Genomic DNA, 22,355 nt, shown 5'->3' with positions numbered 1-22,355 from the left:
CAAGGCAGCATTTAACAGTTTAAAAACAGAAATAAACATCTACACTACCTGGCAAAAGTCTTGTCACCTATCCAAGTTTAATGAGAACAGTAAAGTCTCTGCAATGACTCAAATAGCTTATGAATAAAGTCATCAAGAATGACAAAGAAAGCATTCTTGCAGGACTCCCAGAGTTCTTCAAGATTCGTTGGATTCATCTAATGCCTACTCATCTTACCCCAGACATGCTCAATAATGTTTATATCTGGTGACTGGACTGGCCAATCCTAGAGCACCATGACCTTCTTTGCTTTCAGGAGCTTTGATGTGGAGGCTGAAGTATGAGGAGCGCTATCCTGCTGAAGAATTTGCCCCCTCCTGTGTAAAGTAATGGGCAGCACAAATGTCTTGATATCTCAGGCTGTTGATGTTGCCATCTACTCTGCAGATCTCTTGCACACCCCCATACTGAATGTAACCACAAGCCATGATTTTTCCTTCACCAATTTTGACTGATTTCTCTGAGAATCTTGGGTCCATGCAGGTTCCAATAGGTCTTCTGCAGTATTTGTGATGATTGGGATGCAGTTCAACAGATGATTCATCTGAAGAATGCACCTTCTGACATGTTCCTAATGATCAACTAGAAGTTATTATTTGCTGCTCTTACAACTGGGATCGACGACAAGACTTGCGTCAGGTAGTGTAAATAAACAAAGAATAAAGACTAAAAAGCACACAAGAAAATAATTAAAACTTAAGACCAAATAAAATAATAATAATAATAATAAATAAAAATAAATAAAAAATGGTTAAAAAAATTCTAAATACTGATTTTAATATTTAACAGTATATAAATAATACAAAATTATATATGAAACATTTTATATGAAACAATTAGACCATTTCAATTTAGTCATGTCATTGGCCCGTGGACATTTTCTGCTTGATATTAAACTATTTTAAAACTGTAACAAGAGGCAATTTAATCATCACTTAATATTAAAACAGCTATCATAACAGTATTCATCAATATGTGGCTCTTTTTGCATTCTTGGAATCTATAGAAACTAAAAAAATGTAAAACAGGAAATACGTTAGGACCATTGTTTTTGTTTACATTCCACAAAATGGTCTGTATTCTACATTTAATATAGATATTTTATTTATAATATATTATTACATTATTTCTATTTAATATATATATATATATATATATATATATATATATATATATATATATATATATATATATATATATATATATATATAATAGAAATAATTCTAAATTCTAAATAATACAATAATAAAAAATATAAACTACATGAATGCAAAATATTCATAAACATAACACAATAATGCATACATAACTCTGTCACTGAAAAACAATAGCTATATTTGTGCACTTTTATTAAATCAACAATCGCAGAATTGAAGCAATAATCATATAAAAAGATTCAGTGAATCAAAAGTTTGTGAATCAGAATTGAATGGAAAAATCTGAACTGATAACTAGCTCTAGTTCAAATCAGTGTCGATGTGCAGATCTACAAAAGTTTTTTTTTTAAATGGTCCCAGGACAAACATGGTTGTTTAATAGTTTTAAAACAACATTAATGAAAGGTTTTGATCCAATTCAAATGTTGACTACTGTTGTTGTGATCACCAGCGTTGTTGCTTTCCCAGCTAGCTGTCATTCACCTGAACTACAACTCCCATCATGCTCTGCAGTCACACACCAGTTTCAGTTTACCTTCTGAGTTCAGTTCACACACATTGAGTGCTGAGCCTTGTTTACACTGTGAACTTTACAACATGTTTACTTTGTCTTGCAGTGTTTTGACCCCTTGATTGTCTATACTACTTATTGATTGTTTGATTGTATGAATTGATTTATATTGATTGTCTCGACCCTTCCGTATGTTTCATTGTTCACTCTTTGGATTAATTGTTTGTTTTTATTTTTATTTTACTTGTTTCTTTTATTCTTGTTTATGTAAAGCACTTTGAATTGCCACTGTGTATGAAATGTGCTATATATAAATAAACTTGCCTTGTATTACTGCCTGCTGCTGTTTCGACCCTTGCCTGCCTGACAACTCTAATAAAGCTGCACTTGGATACAACCCCTGTTGTTGCTCTCCAGTTCATCACAACTGTAGTACATGCATCCAAAATCACATACTTGCATACTATATAGTACACTAAAAACAGTTTGCGAGCTGAGTAGTATGTCCGAATTCATAGTATTCGAAAAACAATATGCAAGCATTACCTGGATTACATACTACTTCAGATGAGATTCTGAAGTGTGCATCCATACGACACTGCGCTATCCCAAAATCCCACGGAATAGACATAATACTCGTATTCATACTATATAGAAGGTACGTTTCTAACGGTTGGGTAGTAAATTCAAATTCGAATGTAGTGCGTACTCGAGTAGTAGGCGATTTTGGACACAGCCTAGGAATGGTCTAAATGTATAAAGCAGTGGTCCCCAAAGGGCCGGTGTCCTGCAGATTTTAGCTCCAACCCTAATCAAACACACCTGAACAGGCTAATCAAGGTCTTACTAGGTATACTTTAAACATCCAGGCAGGTGTGTTGAGGCAAGTTGGAGCTAAACCCTGCAGGGACACCTGCCCTCCAGGACCGAGATTGGAGACCCCTGGTATAAAGGATGAATGCTGACCAGGTCACAGGAGGTCCAACGGCTCCATTCAGACAGCACACAGTCCTCTGGGCATGGCAGACGACTCTCTCTGGTTCCCGGCGGCATCTCCTCTGGGTCACACAGATAATCCTCCACAGCGTCAGCAGGACCGTCCACTGTGTTCATCATACACCTGCAGACACACACCAGTGTATGAAAATGGTCAGTGAGTTGGACTGCTAATCCAAAGGTTGCTCCAAAGGTGTATGCTCACACACTGTGTGTGCTCTCACAGTTTGTGTGCGCTTGGATGGGTTAAAGCAGAGGAGCAATTTCAAGTATGGGTAAAACCATATTTGATAAGGCTCACTTTACTTACTTTACACACCTGGATGTGCACACATACTTCAGCATCAATTTCCAGTGCAATTATGTGGAATAAATGACCAAAAATCAATCACAATAGCCCCTTTCACACTGTGGTACCTGTAAATATACGCAAAATGTCCGGAGCAACTTTACCAAGGACGTTTCGGGAATTTTTCCAGAAAAGACCGCTCGCATATCTATTACAAAACACCGGTAATTTCTGACATCATTAACCAGAAATGACCTCTAAATGGCTGCGCTTGTTATTGTAAGTATAGAAGGGGTCTGGCTTTTGTTGATGGTTTCACTCCTCTCAGGCTCAAATTAAGTTTTAGAAAACAGGAAAAATCTGATATTTGGGGAAAATTATCATATGGGGGAGTACAATAGAATCCTGACTTTTTTTTATAGAGAGAGTCTTACATGTAAGGTGTTCTGGGATGTTGCAGATTTGCAACATTGGCCCAGTGTGGTAATTAGACACTGACGACTGATTATGATATGAACAATAACTTTTTATATACAATTTTTCAAACAAAGTAACAAACTGCTTTTTTCATTGGCAGAACAACAACAAAAACAATATGAGATGCAAATTCAATATCTCAAATCCTCATTGAGTAGGTCATGTTTCCATGTCACTTTGTCATGTGGTACTCCAAGAAACAGTTTTTGTCTTTTGTGTCAGCTGGTGTGCAAGTGGGGAAACTGTTTGTTGCTAATGGACAACCAAGTCCTGCAGTGGTACTTCTGAGTAATAAAACCTCATAAAATATGTATCTGGAGTAATAAGGTAGTTAATTTTTAACTGTTGCAAATCTGCAATGCCTGCCTTGAGAGGGTTAAAGCCTTAGCATTCATGCAGCTGCTTTTGTCTCAGAGACATCCAAAAACAAAAGCCTGAACCGCAGCTAAGTGTTTGCACATTTGACTACATTACAAATTCTGTGAATGGATAAGTATTGTGAACAACTTAGATGAAATCATTTGGAGAAACACTTTCGCATGTTGAGATGTACATAATATGTGTGTGCGCGTGCACACGCGTCAAGCAACTGAAGCAGAGGTTAAAGGTAAACTCACAGTGGTTTATCATAAGCATTTTATTGATGATTATTTCCACAGTTGGCATTAAGAAAGAACATAGAAACGTTATCTGACTAACATTTAAAGGCTTTTATTTTCATAAACAGCGCGGATGTGAATGCATCTGAATGTTCTGATTGGCTGGAGTAGACGTCCCATTGCCTTTCTGGCAATTTTTACTTCTGCGTTCACATAGAGAGCAGAATTCCGGGAAATTACTGGTAATGTTACAACTTCTCTTTCAGGAAAAATGACGGTATGAATTTACCAGTATTTTCAAGAAGGGTCTGCTCACACACATTTTCCCTTTCCGAAAAATTACCGGTAAGGTCTGTATGTGTGAAAGATGCTATTGTTAGCATTCTCATTTTGTGTTTTTTTGATTCTGTATTTGTTTTCACTTGTACTAATGTTTGCCATTCTTATTTATTACTGTTTTTCTTGTTTAACTGTAGGTTGAGTACTAAATCCCCTTTGGTTAATCGCCTGGGTCTAGTCTTGACTTTGCATACACAAAATTCTTCTTTACCCCAAAATGTGTACTGAACTTGTAACTTTTTATTAATTACACTAAAATGTCTGTAAATGAACAGGTTTTCGTGTTTTATGATTCATATTTTTTATTTTTTTCTATTTATTTATGCTTTTAAATTGCATTATGACAGTGGATCTCAAAGTGGGAGTCGGGACCCCCTTGAGGGGGTTGCTTGGTGATTTCCAAAAATCTAAAAAAAAAATTAAATAAACTTTTTAAATTACCATTGTTTATCCATGACTTACAGAAGATACAAAATAGTTACATAAAAATGCAACATCCAAACAAAAAGCCATCAGCCTTTCATTTTTTCCCCCCATTGGATTGCAACCCCTGGGGTTTTAACATTAGATTAATGACAGAGCAATAGCGTCAGATGCAACAGATTAATTTTACGGCACTAGCTAAACTTTGACACCTTTACGCCACTCATGTACTTTTAAAATCAATACAGGCATGACTGAACAAGGAGGATGATATTTAAGCGGCAGTCTCCAAAATTAAACCAAGAAAAGACTTGTGATGTAACTATTGTGCCCACCATTTAGAGATCTGCATTCCCGCGGGACCCGACCAGATTTCTACAGCGCAGGAATAAATTTCCGGGTAACACTTTACAATAAGGTTCATTAGTTGATGCATTTACTAACATGAACTAATCATGAACAACACTTGTACAACATTTATTAATCATAATTGAACATTTACTAATGCATTATTAACATCCAAACTCATGCTTGTTAACATTAGTTAATGCACCGTGAGTTAACGAACTCACAATGAACAACTGTATTTTCATTAACTAACGTTTTTTAACATGAACAAATACTGTAGTAAATGTATTGTTCATTGTTTGTTCATGTTAGTAAATGCATTAAGTAACATTAACTAATGAACCTTATTGTAAAGTGTGACCAATTTCCGAATAAATCGCGGGAGGGGTCGGTAACTGGTTTAATTTTGGACGAGAGGACTCCGGACTCCTGAGCGAGCATCTGTATGTATGTTTGTGAATGTGACAGCGTGATACTGTGTTTAACTTGTTTGTAGCTGTCTGTGTGTGTGTGTGTGTGTGTGTGCGCACGAATGAGAGGTGTGTGTGTGTGTGTGTGTGTGTGTGTGTGTGTGTGTGTGTGTGTGCGTGTGCGTGTTATAGGCTGTCAGGACTCTGTATACTGTATAGCTGGGGCGGGTCACGAAGCGGGACAACAAATGCTGAATACAAGCGGGAGTGGTCGGGTTCGGGCTAAAACCTGGCGGGAGCAGGATTCTAAGTTTAGTCCCACGCAGATTTCCACCACTCATTAGTCTCATTAGGTAAGGTTAATATTAAATAATACTAAAAAATATATAGCTGTTAGACTGTTTCACTTTGTGTTGTCAATATGCTTGTGTTTATAGGCCTATTGGTTTGAGTGAGCCGTTGCGCGCAACTTTTGTATGATTATAACCACTTTCGAAAATAGTGGGGGTCTCCAGTCATTGGCATTGTTGTTTTTGGGGTCACGGGCTGAAAAGTTTGAGAACCCTGCATTATGGGACCTTGATCTTTCTTCCAACAACTTTTAAGCTTGAAAAGTTTGAACTTTTCTAAACATTTTTAATAGTTTCAAGTGAAATATTGTCCGGGTTGGGGTTGTGAATTATGGTACAGAAACCTTGTAATAAACAGCCAGTACATTGTCTGGTATTTTACAGACTTATTCCTCTATATTTTATTTCTTATACATGATATTATTTCTAAAATGTCAATGAAAGTCACTTTGTTAAACTGTAGAGTTGAATTTTCAACGTTAAAAGTCAACAAAGCAAAGATCATGGTCCCATAATGCAATTTACAACCAAAAATAAACAGAAAACACTTGAGAAAAAACAAAATCTGTTCTTTAACAGATATTTTTAACAGTGTATTTCTCATATTTTATAAAAAAAATAAATAAATAAATAAATAAATAAATAAATAAATAAATAAATATATATATATATATATATATATATATATATATATATATATATATATATATATATATATATATATATATATATATATATATATATATATATATATCAAACAAATTGATAATGTGAGAAATTGTAAAATATTAAAAATATTATTTTGATGATGGACACTCACCTGACTCTCCTGGTCTGAACACCTTCTCCGCAATTCTCCTTCAGGTCCACATTACTCACTTTCCACACACTCCAGGGTTCAGACACCCACACATACTGACTGCAGTCACTGACGCACGGCACAACCTCATATACCTTAAAACAATACAAATAAATAAAATAAATAATCAATTCATTAATTTAATCGACATATATAGCGGAACAAAAATTTTTTACAAAATATCTGAAAATGAATACAAATTAAGCAAATAAACAAAACTAAATACAAAACAGAAGACAGAAAAGGACACACAAATAAAATAGATTCAAATAAAATAATCAAATGCTATGTTAATTCAATTAACTATAAATAAACAACAAAGTAAAATCAAAACAAAATAATATACAAAAAATACCTACAAACGACTGAATGACAAACAGATAACAAACTAAAAAACAAACATATTATTAATAATAACACTGATTTAAATTAACTGTCTTATCTCTAAGCTAGCATAACAGATGTATGGTTGATATGATCCTTTTTTAATGCTAGCTTTATATCTATAGTCTGGAAAAAGCCCTATAAAATAAAAAAATAAGAAAACAACAACAACAACAACAACAAAATATTAGTTGTTGACAAAATATTAGTTGTCAACAAAAATATAGTTTGTTATTCCAATGCTTCAAAAATAGTAATGGCACACCAAAGCAAATCATATTCACAGACAAACACAACCACACAAAATCTGTGAGTGTAATGTAAAGGTCCACCCAAAAATGAAAAGTATGTCATCATTTACACTTGTTTAAAATCTGTTTGAATCTCTTTCTTCTACTGAACACAAAAGAAGATATCTGAAGATGTCGTAGCCATTGACTTCCATAGTATTTTTGTTCCTACTATGGATGTCAGTGGCTGCTGATTGCCAGCATTCTTCAAATATCAAGTCAAGTTAAGCTTTATTGTCATTAATGTGTTGACAAAGTGGAATGAAATGTCTCGGCTAAAGACATGACATAAATAAACAATCATAATTATGAACACAACACTGGACGTAAGAGCTATTTTAAACCAATACATAACATACCGATGAGGTAATCTCACTATACTAAGTACTTCCTATACATACACTATAAATACTTAATTATACACATAACCTAAGACAAACTAAATCCTTTTACATAAGACAGAACGGTATTGTGCAAGGTATTGTGCTATTTAAGATTGAAGAAACAAGTAATGCAACATGATTGTGTGGTTCATTCACAAGTATACATTGTTTTCCCTTTTCAATCCTTGTAAGATGGAGTTTAAGTAAAGTGTGTGGTGCATATGGAGAGAAATTTGTTTCTACAGGTGGTTTGTCAAGCCCACTCACCTGTGTGAGGCACACTTCAAAAATGCACAATGTTTTTATTGAGATATGGAGTGATTGTAAGAAAATGTCTGTACTATCTTCTTACAGAAATTTATTTATTTAAATACAATGTGAAATATCTCTCTCCACTACACTTCCTAATCTGCAATTGCCTCTCTGAATATCACACTAACTGTACCAAAAAAAAAAAAAAAAAAAAAAAAACTAATACTACTAATACTTCCCTTCTTAGACTTTACAGACCTGAAACTTGCCTATAGCACTTATTCATTGTTGCTCTTAGTTGTGAAAATTGCTTCCTTGTCCTCATTTGTAAGTCGCTTTGGATAAAAGCGTCTGCTAAATGACTAAATGTAAATGTAAATATCTTGTTTAGTGTTCCTAAGAAAGGCATTTATGAACGTTTAAAACTCTTTCAGTGGGATTAAATGACGAGGGAATGTTCATTTTTGGGTGAACTATCCCTTTAAACCAACTCTAGATTGTAAAATCTAAAAAAAAAAGAAATGTAATTGAAGAGAAGAAAGTGTTGTTACCTGTGCCTGTGGCCGAGCAGCATTTATTGGAGAGAAAAATACCATTAAAACATCTGCGTCTGGAGACCAAAAGCAGCACAAAACATCACCTTCACTTCACACTGCACTTAATCTCAGCATTAAATACAGCTCGCAAAACTACAAATGCCGACTGAAAAGAAATAAGCCAACAAAAGAGATAAAGCATAGTTATAGTTTGATAGCTTCAAATTCTGTGCAAGAAAAACGATATGATCCTGATAATGTTAATAAATAATAGGATTTTTAATATGAAGTTCAAATCCAAGAACAGCAATTTGTCGAAAGTAAAACATCCCAGAAAGACTTTGATGCAACTCAAAAAGACAAGCATTTCTGAATCATTTGAGGTTCACTTTTTAACCTATTTTTGGATCTTCAGAGGCATCATTTCCAGAAGTAAACTTTGAAGTATGCTTTGAAGAAGAGTGAACTGTCTATGTAGGCAGTATTTTAAGGTTGTATAGGTGCACCCGTATGCCTTGAGAAATGATTTATCAGCACCTCGTCTGCAAAGATACCTGCTTTTCTACAATTTGTAAAGCAGCGCATCATGTATCAGTTTATTTTTGCATTGCAGTACATACACTTCATACAATATGTGGAATTAAGCAAGAGAAAAGGTTTGATCATTTATTTATTAAAAACTAGCAATAAAGTGGTTTAATAAAACAAATACTGTTAAGCATAATCATGCACAGAAGAAAATTACTATAAAACTGTAAGTTACAATTACATTACAAAACTGTCTATTTAATTTTTTTAATGTTATATTTTCATTTGACCTATTATTTTCTGAGTTTCTGAGTGTGTTATCTTCATTCATTTCCCTGGCAACTAGCTGAAATAAATTAAGTAAAACGATTTTTGAGGGGATATTTATACAACTGTAGACAACATTTATGTAAGTTTGAGTACCAAAAAAAAAAAAAAAAGACTTTTATGAAACTACACAACCTTAGTGTTAATTAACTGTATTAACCCAGAATTAAATACTAAAGTTTAAACAACAAAACAAAACTAGAATCTAGAGATATAAAATATTATAGTTAAAATATATTTCTTTGTAAATTAAACTCTATATAATCAAATGATAATAAAAACTAAAATACTCTTAATAATCTTAAAAAAGCCTTAATAATGCCAATGAAGAACCATTTTGTTTCCACACAGAACCGATAAGTTCAACAGTTCTTAAAAGAATTGTTTTGTAGTGCATGAAAAAATCTAATATAAAAACATTTAAAAATAGATTTAAAAATGTAATTAAATAAAATTAATTCAAATTAAATTCAAATAAAATTAAATTCAAATTAAGTAAAATGAAATGAATTGAAATTTAATTATTAAATTAAATTCTAAGAAATTCCAATGAATTAAATTCAAACAAAATAAGATAAAACAAAATAACACAAAAACAAACAAAACCAAACAACAAATCAAAACAAAACAAAAAACCAAACCAAAACAAACATACAAAAAATCCAAACCAAACCCAAAACAAAACAAAAAAACAAAAAAACAAACAAAAACTGAAAAACCCAAACCAAAAAAATAAACCAAGCCCCCCCCCCCCCCCCCAAAAAAACAAAAAAAAAAAACAAAACAAAAAAACAACAAAACCAAAACAAGCAAAAACAACAAACAAACAAATCCAAAACCACAAAACAAACCAACCCAATTCAAACCAAAACAAAAAAACAAACCAAACCAAAACACTCAAAAACTTTAATAATACATTTAGGCATATGGAAGGGGAATGTTTACCTGGTTCAGGTGGTCCAGTTTTGGGCAGGGTCTTCCTCCGTTGTAAGGCTTTTCTCTGAGCCATTTTGAGCGAACTTTAACACCACTGCCACAGGATTTACTGCAGCGTGACCAGTTTGACCATTCACTCAGTTTACAGTCAGAAGGACAGGGAACAATGCAGGCCTCCTCGATATACCCTGAAAAACAAATTCCAAATGGTCAACTCACAAAAGCTTTTCGTTTTTGAATATTACATTAGCAGTGTGTAATGTAGCTGGTTGTTAATATAAAATGTCTACAAGGTTTCAAGGATTAAATTAATGGATGCCTGCCCGAAATGTTTTTTTTTTTTTTTTTTAAGTGCACAAGAACAGCAAATACACTCATGGGCCATTTTATTAGGTACACCTGTCCAACTCAATCAGCCAATCACATGGCAGCAACTCAATGCATTTAGACATGGTCAAGACAATCTGTTGCAGTTCAAACTGAGCATCAGAGTGGGGAAGGTGATTTAAGTGACTTTGAATATTGAGTTCACTGTACTCAAATGGCCTCCACAGTCACCAGATCTCAATCCAATAGAGCATCTTTGGGATTCACTTTTGGGAGATTTGCATCATGGATGTGCATCCAACAAATTTTGCAGCAATTGTGTGATGCTATCAAGTCAATATGGAAAATCCCTGAGGAATATTTCCAGTACCTTGTTGAATCTATGCCACAAAGGATTTTGGCAGTTCTAAAGGCAAAAGGGGGTCCGACTCGGTACTAGTAAGTTAAATAAATGATTTAAATCCATTTTGGAATAAGGCTGTAACATAAAAAATGGAAAAAATGACGAACTATCAATACTTTCCAGACATACTGTATACTACAAGTGTTGATAAAGCTGAAATTCAAATATGATCATTGGTGATTGGTTTCTGACAGGCACTGTAAGTGGTCGGCCAATCACAACAGACTTGACCATTTTACCAATCAGAGTAAAGTCGGCTCTTAGGGTGCTTTCACACTAGCACTTTTTGGCCGCACCCGGATTCGTTTGACGTCATAGTACGGTACGTTTAGCTAGTGTGAACGTGTCTTTTGAACACGGGTGCGCACCCGTAACCCGTACCCGAGTCTGCCTGAAAGAGGTGGTCAGGGGTACAGTTCATGCGAACTCAGTTACGGTTCACTTAAATAACGGAAATAACGGAAGTGAATCGCCAACAGTACAACAACGTAATGTTCAATAACCTTCGTTTGTGTGTGTGTGTGTGTGTGTCACGTATTGTACCTTGGTGACAAGCGGTACTTAGCCAGGGCAAACACAGTGATAATTTCTGCTTGTCTCCTCCAAAAACAGCTTCTGCAGACACTGTGTGATGTTCTGAATGTTTATAATACTTTTGTGGTAGATAGACGTGAGTCACTTTCTTTATGTCCAGAACCAAAAGATTCAGTAAAAGCAGAATAACCGCGATGTGCGGACGTCTTTCCATTTCGGCACTTTGCTTTCATGGCCTTCACCTAGCAACAGCCGTAAACAAAACAGCAGCTCGATGACGCAAGCGTACCTTGGTTTAGAAGGAAAAAAGACAGTGTGAACAAAACAACCGAGAAGGTGGCAAGGAGGGACAATCGAATTTGGGTAAGGTCTGGGCAATTGAACCAAGTGTAAAAAAAAAAAAAAGAAAGGTGGGTCTTAAAGAGACCAGATCCTTGAACCAACCATTTCAGACACTGAAAGAAGAGTTGATGCTGCATTGGATATTATGACAAAATGCAAGTGTTTTTTGATCTAAGACAGATGTAATCAATTTAAAAGACTAAAAATTATGGACCATACTATGCATAGGAACAGTGCTTAATTTGTGAATTGTGAGTTCCCAGAACAGATCGGAGTAACGGATCCTTCATGTTACCCAAGGATGGAGAGGTGTCGCACACCAAAATGGAAAACCAGGGTTGGGTGGGGATTTTTTTGGCGGTGTATGGCAGTGTATGGCGTATGGCGTATGGAGTGTGTATCCAGCATGTTCCGGCACAAATTAAGCCCTGCATAACCATTGAGGTTCTCTTCATTCATTCTTTCATTTATTCTTGCATTCATTCGTTGGTTCTTTCATTTATTCAATATCAAGCACATTAAAAAAAACAACCAGGGTTGAACAAAGTGTTTTACATCTGATAGATACAAAAATAAAATGTATTATTCTAAGAACACATCCACAAACATATACTCAAATAAATAGATTAGTCTCCCATACTTTAGTTTTAACTTGATCTCCAAACTTGAATGTGGAGAGCAATGACACATTCATATTGATACGGGTAAATTAAGTAATTAAAATATTAAGTAATTTAATTTTACAGGTAAATTAAATAGATTAAAGTAAGAATATCTTTTTGTAACAGTGACAAAAGTCTTGTTTAGGAACAACAAATAATTCCTTGACTTCTAGTTGATCATTTGGTATCAGAAGTGGCTTATATGATGGGCAAAGGCCTCTAGATTACGCTTATTTTGCTAAAATAAAATGGACATGCCTTGATTTTTAATTAATTAATAAGGACAATAAGGTCTGACTTTGCTAAGACAAAAGTCTTGTCACTTAACAGAAATCATGTACAGAACAAATATTGTGCATGACTCCCATGAGCTTAGAATACTACATCCATACATCTCTGCAATGACTCAAATAGCTTATTAATAAAGTCATCTGGAACGACAAAGAAAGCGTTCTTGCAGGACTCCCAGAGTTCATCAAGATTCTTTGGATTCATCTTCATTGCCTCCTCCATCTTACCCCAGACATACTCCATAAAGTTCACCTCAGGTGACTGGGCACCTTGACCTCCTTTGCTTTTTGGAGCTTTGATGTGGAGGCTGAAGTATGAGAAGGAGCGCTATCCTGCTAAAGAATTTGCCCTCAATGTAATGGGCAGCACAAATGTCTTGATACCTCAGGCTGTTGATGTTGCCATCCACTCTGCAGATCTCTTGCATGCCCCCATACAGAATGTAACCCCAAACCATGATTTTTCCATTACTAATCTTGACGGATTTCTGTGAGAATCTTGGGTCTTTGTGGGTTCCACTCGGTCTTCTGCAGTATTTGTGATGAATGTGATAAGTCATCGAAAAAAAAAAATTGAACTTCTGCCACTTTTCCAAATGATCAACTAAAAGTCATGTTATTATTTATTGCTCTTATAACTGCGATCCACAACAAGACTTTCGTCAGGTAGTGTAAACTCAATTCCAAGAAAAAAAAGACAGAATTACAAAACTGAAAGTCAGATTTGTCAGAAACAAACTATTTTACTCAGAATTGTGAGATATAAATGGAAAAGTTGCAGGACAATGACAATTACAATTAATGGCAATTTATATGTAATAGTGTATATCAAAAAAATTAATGTATAAAACAAATCCAACTGTTTGATGACTTTATATAAACCATGTAAAACCAATTACCATCAGAGGCTGGTCTTAACAAGGTTTTCCTGCAGGTTAATGATACGTTTAACAGACCTGCTGTTTTCAAGTGATTTAAATCTTGATTAAGAAGAAAAGCAAGTTTGTACCTTGCAGAGAACATTACGAGGGGCATAACAAGCAACTGCTATAAATAGAGATGTTTTGAGACTCAGTAGAGTGTGTTTGTGGGGAGTGTGCTGCAGGGTCAGAGAATGGGATCTACTGTATGATTTAGCAGCTGATTCTGAATGTTATTACTGCCTGTGTGCTGCCTACTCATTTGGCTCAAGAGGATCAGCCTTTTTCCAAGTACATACTGTACCACACACACAAACACACATACTCCCTTTCAAGAGCAGCCAACTCTCCTCTCAGAACAAGCCCAATGTAAATCCATGCTTCCAAAAAACTAATTCATTCATCTTCCTTCGGCTTAGTCCATTTATTAATCAGTGGTTGCCAAAGCGGAATGAACCACCAACAATTCAAGCATATGTTTTACACAGCAGATGCCCTTCCAGCTGCAACCCAGTACTGGGAAACACACTCATACACTTATTCACATACACTACGGACAATTTAGTTTATTCAATTCACCTATAGCTCATGTCTTTGGACTGTGGGGGAAACCAAAGCTTGTGGGGGAAACCAACGCCAACACGAGGAGAACATCCAAACTCCACATAGAAATGCCAAATGGCTATGCCGTGACTTAAATCAAAACCTTTTTGCAGTGAGATGACAGCGCTAAGCACTGAGCCACCATTCCACCTCCAAGAAACTAATATAATTCAAATTTAGGATACTTCCAGTTCTGGATGCTGATTGGTTGATAGGGCATTATGAATGACTGAAAACACATGAATTAAAAACAGGGTGTCAAACATATGTTCAGTACATCACTGCACAACACGGAGTAAGATTATTAGGCTCAGCTTGCATGATGTATAAAATATTTAGAGCACATGATTTGAATGAATTTGCTTAAAATAATGTGGTAATGGCCTAATATTTAGTTTAGTTTAGTTTATTTGTTTACAGGGTCAATGCACATTAATAAACATTACTGTAAAATGTGCCAGTATTAGCCAAGAATGGCTATTTTTCATTTGTAGACCCCTTACAGAATGTTAAAAAAATATTTTAATTACAGTATGTATTAACCGTGTTGGTAATTATGCTTCATATATGCAGTTGAAGTCAGAAATATTAGCCCTCCTTAATTATAAGTTGCCCCTGTATATTTTTCCCCAACAGGGAAAAGATTTTTTCAACACATTTCTAAACATAATAGTTTTAATAACTCAATTTTAATAACTTATTTTATTTTAACTTAATTTATTTTATCTTTGCCTTTATGAGAGGACATAATATTTGACTGGTTGTTTTTCAAGATACTAGCATTCAGCTTAAAGCAACATTTTAAGGCTGAACTAGGTTAATTAGGGTAATTAGGCAAGTCATTGTATAACAGTGTTTTGTTCTGTAGACAATCTAAAAAAAATGACCTTAATAATATTAACCTAAATATGTTTTTAAAGATTAATATCTGCTTTCATTCTAGCCAAAATTAGATTAATGAAGGGACTAAGCCGAAAAGGAAGTAAATGAATATATACATTAAAAATGTTATAGGAAATACTGTGAAAAATTCCTTGCCCTATTAAATAAAGTACAACATGGCTGTATATCAGCACTGGTGGGAGACGTGTGTCATGATCGGTGACGGAAAAGGGAGCGAGGACCCAAGTGCAGGGTAAAGTATTTATTTATAATAAAATAAAAGGCAAAATAAACAACTCCGAGGGGAAAAACATTACCAAAACACACAAACAAACTTCACTGGGCAGGCTGGTAGGGATCAGGGCTGGACAGACAGGACAAGGCTACAGATGACGACATATGACGATGAACTGGCACAGGACAGCAGACATGAGGAGAATATAAGGAGAAGTAAATTAACACGCAAACAGATGAACATATTTAACTAATAATGGGTTAACAAGGAGGGTGGGACTAGACAATAGACGAGAGAGCACATGACACAGACACAGCACAAGCCATGTGTTAAAAACATAAAACGGGACAAGAACACGCAGCCAATGAGGGAACTCATTAACCGCGTGTTCAAATGACAACACAAGCATGCAGTGTAAACACGCACCACATGCTAAACACAACACCAACAGAAGACTGAACGCATGACACAAGTACACGATGAATGAAAACACTCACCGTGCACTCACAGATGCAGCGTGCATGTTTCATCCCAGCGCCGACCAAAACCGAAACCAACTGAACTGAGATGCTAGGAATGAAACACCACGCTGCAGAAAAACGAATGCAGAAAAACGAACACCCAGACAGGAGCGCGCACTTGCAAACATGCAAAGACCTCACGCGCCCGCATCAAGCGGGCACGCGCACGGTCCATGCACGTTGACAAATGGTGCTCATACAGAGACACATACTCAATGACAAAACAAGTGCTCGACCCAAGTAAAATCGAGCCGAACACAACAGCACAGGACTAGACAGAGCTATTGTCTGGACTCTGCCACCAAAACAAGAACTTACAAGACCAAAGTGGCAGAACCCTGACAGTGTGTGTTGATGATATACAGATATACTAGTGTGATATTGCGTTTATACAACAGTTAGACGACATAATCGTGTATATAAAAAAAGAAAATCAAACATGGAATCCAAAAATCCTTTTTTATGAGGTACTACTTTCTTTCGCCATTCATTTACATCTGCACGTGACGTCAGAAAAGCAGAAACCATTACTACTTCACCAATGGCACTTTAGAGCTAGTGTTTGAATGATTCTCTGTCTAAAATGATGACAAAACAGCTGATTTTGCTCACATTTTAAGATTATTAGGCTGAACGGCATGAAATGCCATCAGTCTACAGAGATTTCTCAGTATTTCTCAGTTGTTATTAGGATATCCCAATGTTTAGCCACAAAAAAACCCAAAGCAACGCAAACAACGCAATCAGATTACTGTTGTGTTTGTGATAAAGAAAAACGCTTAACGCATTGAGGCATGTCTTCTTTCCTTCTTTATAATCGAACTAGTCGAAATTGTTAAAATTATTAAGAGTTTTTTCTCCTCAAAGGGCTTATTATGCGGTCTCACCATCTTGTGGATGAGTTTATTGATCTGCTGTCACTGTTTGTGGGTGGAGTAATAAAGAAGAGTGAGGAGGCTGTTCGAATCCTGATATTGCAGAATTTCCCATGGCTATCAGATTTGAGAACCAGACAGAACTGTTGCACCTATATATACACTGTAGGTCAATATACACAAGCGGTTTACTGTAACAATGTAAAAGATTAACAGCTTGGTTTGATACAAAAATAAAAGAAAAACTTGGATTAGATTGATTTAACCTTGTATTTCTTTTCTAAAAACAATAAACTGGTCAGTATTATGTGTTTATTTCCACACCAAAACCAATTACACGCATTTGGCACTTGGTGAGTGCTGATTTTGGAATCTGTGTGTAAATGTGGCCAACTACTGTGCTAATGATGAAATCAGGACAACAAATTACCACAGTTTAATGAGGAAACTCGATGTCAGACAAGGGCTTGTTCATCCTGAGCTAAAAATATGTCAACAGATGATTAAGTTTTTAGGACTGGGATTTTTGTAGTACTGTTTGCATTTTATTAAAAAATATCAATAACAATAAATATATACATTTTATATACACTTTATTAAAATAAAACTGATATTAAAGAGCCCATATTATACATGAAATAGGGTCATATCTTGGTTGTAAGGGTCTCCAACAACAGTTTAATATGCATGCAAGGTCAAAAAACACTTTCATGGTCTTATAATCTGCATTTATTTTTACCTAATTATCCCAGCGACTCCCGTATGAATCGTCCAGTGATTCATTTGTTCCCAAACCCCTCCTTAGCACGAAGCTAATCTGCGCTGATTGGACCGATGACAGTCTGTCGCGATTGGTCGACTGCCTTCAGTCAGAGAGTGAAATGGCCAATAGCCAATCAGCAATATAAAAGTACTCACAGTTCATACACGCTCGATAGTGTAGGCGTGGATTTTAGCTGCCACACACACACAAAAACACACACACACACCTCCGGACGACAACGCTCCCGCTTCCGCCCGCACCCGCCAGGTTTTAGCCTAAGAACCCGCTCCGTTTTCTGCCCGCCGCGCCCGATCCCGCTAGAGCGGGGGACCAAAAATCACCCAGCTATACAGTCCAGACAGCCAAGCCGTCTGTATAAACGCAGCACCAAGCACACAAAGCTCGTTTGCTCGCTCTCTCGCGCTCTCTCTCTCTCTCTCTCTCTCTCTCATACGCGCGCGTGCGCACTAACACACACACAAGCACCAAGCAGACTCTCTCTCATTCGCATAGCAATATCCGTGATATTGCTAGACAGCCCGCTCCCGTCCCAAATAAACCCGTTACCGACTGCTCCCCGCGATTTATTCGGAAATTTATTCCCGCGGCTGTCCCCGCGGGAATAAATTTCCGAATAAATCTCGGGAGCAGAACTCTAGCACGGAGCTCCATAAACAAAGCAGCACGCGTCGCGTTTTTAACGTGACTTTGCACGCGATAAGAGAATATAGCCAGTTAACCTGATACAGTACACGCGGTTACAAGTAACAAATCACAACTAAATACATTTGCAAGCTAGAGTCAACGAGGCAACTTTAACCGCACGTACTTACACTTGAGAAATGGAGGAAGTAACCCATCCTGACGTCCATCAGTAAGTTACTGTTTACTGATCCTTCCTTTAACAAACTCAGATGAAGTATTCTTTGTAGCATGTAGTTTCCAGAAGTTTCCAACTGCTTGGTTATAATGCTGATGTTTCATCTTTGGGTAGAGACTCAATATAATGTCCATCTGCAGTGTGACTTCAATCGACCGGCATGTTTGTGTGCGTGTTGTTGTGGGTGTGCGTGTGTTTGTGGGTGTCTGTGTGTGTCTGGGTTTCTGCGTCAGAGGGCGGGGCCTCAGGTTTGAAATCGCCCGGGTTTGCGCGTGCACGTGAATAACTTGGTTTCGTTCGTACGTCATGGCGAAACACCTAATGACTCGGTATCAAGGCGACTCGTTTGAAGCACTATGAGTCGACTCTTTTATAGATGAATCAACCGTTTTAAACACTGTACACTAACAGATTTAAGCCTTAGCTGGATACTTCACTTCACTTAGAGCTGTGTTACACACTACATGGAGGGGAATTTTCAAAAACCCATAATATGGGCTCTTTAAAGTAAATTATTTGTAAACAAATAACATAAAACAAATTAAACATGTTACATATACAGTGTGTCAACTACAGTATATAATATGTAACCAATTATTTGCTGCTGCTCAGTGAGGATAACAGTATTTTCAGATTTTGCATGCAACTGTGGGCAGCAAGGTGCTGATAACAATCATAATGCAATAAAAATAACTATTTAAAATAATAATTTCCATTTAAAATACATTTTGTGCCGTAAATCAATTTGAACACATTTGAATCTGGATTAACAATAAAAATAAATAAATAAAATATATGAGATACTGTAAATGAGGGGTCATCAAAGTTGTTCCTGGAGGGCCGGTGTCCTGCAGATTTTAGCTCCAACCCTAATCAAACACACCTGAACCAGCTAATCAAGGTCTTACTAGGCATACTTGAAACACCCAGGCAGGTGTGTTGAGGCAAGTTGGAGCTAAATACTACAGGGTCACCAGTCCTCCAGGACCAGAATTGGTGACCCCTGTTGTAAATAAATCTAAACTCAATTTCTGATTATTATTATTATGCACTATTAAGAATTTCTTTTGTTCATATTTAAAGGTGAATTTTGCTATATTTACATTTATTTGAATCCCCAGATTCCATATTTTCAAATATTTGCATTTTAGTCAAATATTGTCTTATCTTAACAAAAGTAAAGCTTACTTATTAAGTGTTCTGATGGTGTATAAATCTCAATTTTGAAAAATGTACCCTTATTTTGAAGTTGAAGCCAAAAAGACTGTTCTAAATTGTCCAAAAATATCAGTTTCTTAAACATAATGACATTTATTTCTTCGAATGAATAACCCAGGCATAATACTTACAGGTTTTGTAAAATGTAATTCTTGAGAGAAAAAAAAGGACAACATCACCATTAACTGACATTAAAAGCAGCACATCATGTGCAGCTAATAATTATTTCCATACAACCTATGAAACATGAACCTACAGGAGCTTCAGAATAAAACAACCACAACATTAGAGTAATTTATCAGGCCTACACTGTTAACAATATTCTGTAGAATTTACAGTAACTTACTGACAGCAGTTTGCCAGCAATTTACTGTTAATCAAATTTAAAAAATACCAATAATATTACAGTACCATTTATTTTGCTGTACATGCATTTGAAATATTGTATACGTTTACAATTAAAAAGCAAAATAAATTTACTGTTGGCGCCAATAGTCTAGTTGTTAATGCATCGACACATAGCACCCAGGTGCTCACGGCAACCAGAGTTCGATTCCCGGCTCGAAGTCCTTTACCAATCCTTCCTCTATCGCTGCTCCCCACACTTTCCTCTCTGTCAATCTCCACTATCCAATCAATAAAGGTGAAAACCCCATAAAAAATCATATATATATATATATATATATATATATATATATATATATATATATATATATATATATATATATATATATATATATATATATATATATATATATAGATATATATTTACTGTAAAACAATCCAAATGGTAAATTATTGTATTTCCTATGATTGACCAGATTTCAAGCTCATGTTTTTTACAGTATTTAACTTGATTTACAATTATTGTTGCCTTACTTTTTTTAGTTAAATTAACTTTTCTAGCCACCTTAACTAAAATATTAAGTTAAACTTGGTATACCTTTAAAATGCAGTTGAAACTTGATTTACTTGATTAAAATAATTTAAAGTAGCATAAATCTTTTTGTTGTCATGACTTTTTGACGTTTTTTAGTGTACATTTTTAATAGTGCCATAAGGATATTTTCCACAATGCAACTTTAAAATATCGTAACTAACTGTCATAAAATACAGTAAAATACAATTTATATTACAGTTAAATACGGTGTAATTTACAAAAACTTAACAGTTTATTGTTTATTTAGATCCCTATTAGCACTACCAACATAGTGGCTTTTCTTCTTGGCTTTACTTCAATCATCAAAAACAATACTAAAACAAAAAAGAAATTACATTAAATTAAATCTAATTTACATTTAATTAATAAATTACAAAAATCAAATAAAAAAAGACACATTTCACAGTGGAGGATCAGCTTCACAGCCTCACTGTTACCCACCAGAAAAGAAAAATTAACCAGGATCTGACACTATCGTGACAGTCCAGAAATACTGCAGCGACCCCAAATACCCTACCCCAGTCACATCACATCAGCATAACAAAAAGCAAATGGACTCCAGGAGAAGAAATAAAGACCCAGTGGCCACACGTTGACCGTCTGACCCAACACGTAATGCTTTCATCCCTACAGCAGCTTGTGATGGCCAAATCAAACATGGCCGTCCTCGTGTTATTGTGTTGTGTGACCTCATTCCTTCAACACAATCCACATCCATGACCCTCGGCGATGCCAAATTACAGCACACACTAAAAAGCAAGGCATAAAAGAAAAACAAGACTGTTTTTATTCTGAAATCTTGAAAAGTTCAAAATGTGTCAAAGAAATCAGCTTATTTCTCGAAAACCATATCCTGATAAAATTATATTCATTTAATTTTCCGCTTAGTCCCTTTATTAAACAGGGGTCGCCACAGTGGAATGAACCACCGATAGCATTATATATGTAATATTATTATAATATTAAATAATACTTTTTCTTTAAATGCAGTCAATTACTATAAAGTCATGAAGCGCTAATTACTCTCACTAACGAGTGAGGAAGATCTAAACTCTAAACCTCCTCGTGTCTCGCAGCCAATTCAAAGGGATAGTTCACCCAAAAATAACGATAGTTCATTTTTCCTGGGGTTTTCCTGTATTTTACAGTTCTATCTCGCCATCATCCCGTAAAGGAATTTTCCTGTATTTCTCCCGAATTTTCAGGTTTTCTCTGAACGGTGGCAATAAACATTAAAGAGCCGATCCTCCCTATACGACACCCATACCGCCGAACCACCAAGGGACGCCCCTTGCTCTTAAATGTGAGTCTGTTCTGTGCTTTCATTTCATTTATCCATGAAAACACTTTGAAATAAATATTTTAAAAAAAGCAAAATTTCGTTTCCTTTTCATTACAGGTGCCGTCACCCCTCCTATGCAATCCTCAAACAGTCATATAGCAGTGCGTGACTGTCAGCTGCCACCCTCTATAGTGATAGGCGCTGTTTCTTAAACGGATTCTGTACACGTGATTTGAAATGGAGC

At 35.7% G+C, this 22,355-nt stretch overlaps 1 protein-coding gene across 12 annotated transcripts in view; it reads right to left on the bottom strand.

Moving 5' to 3' along the window:
* The window catches only part of thsd7ab (thrombospondin, type I, domain containing 7Ab), a 346,631-nt gene that overhangs the window by 36,924 nt on the left and 287,352 nt on the right, over positions 1-22,355 (bottom strand). For 8 of the 12 annotated variants that reach the window (XR_012391319.1, XR_012391315.1, XR_012391314.1 and 5 more), the window contains 4 exons: positions 10,444-10,622; positions 8,659-8,717; positions 6,760-6,893; positions 2,675-2,828 (listed from right to left, as the gene is read on the bottom strand). Coding sequence is in view for 4 of the 12 variants with exons in the window: in NM_001423204.1 (NP_001410133.1) it covers positions 2,675-2,828; positions 6,760-6,893; positions 8,659-8,664; positions 10,444-10,622 (473 nt within the window). In the remaining 8 variants the exon portion in view is untranslated. Of the gene's footprint in view, positions 1-2,674; positions 2,829-6,759; positions 6,894-8,658; positions 8,718-10,443; positions 10,623-22,355 lie in introns of those variants that run through there. The other 4 variants (XM_073924512.1, XM_073924513.1, NM_001423204.1 and 1 more) reach the window with 3 other exon arrangements.

Source organism: Danio rerio, chromosome 16 (genome assembly GCF_049306965.1).
Source record: "Danio rerio strain Tuebingen ecotype United States chromosome 16, GRCz12tu, whole genome shotgun sequence".
In the NCBI taxonomy this organism is placed as follows: domain Eukaryota; kingdom Metazoa; phylum Chordata; class Actinopteri; order Cypriniformes; family Danionidae; genus Danio; species Danio rerio.
This window is presented reverse-complemented; position numbering and strand designations above follow the sequence as displayed.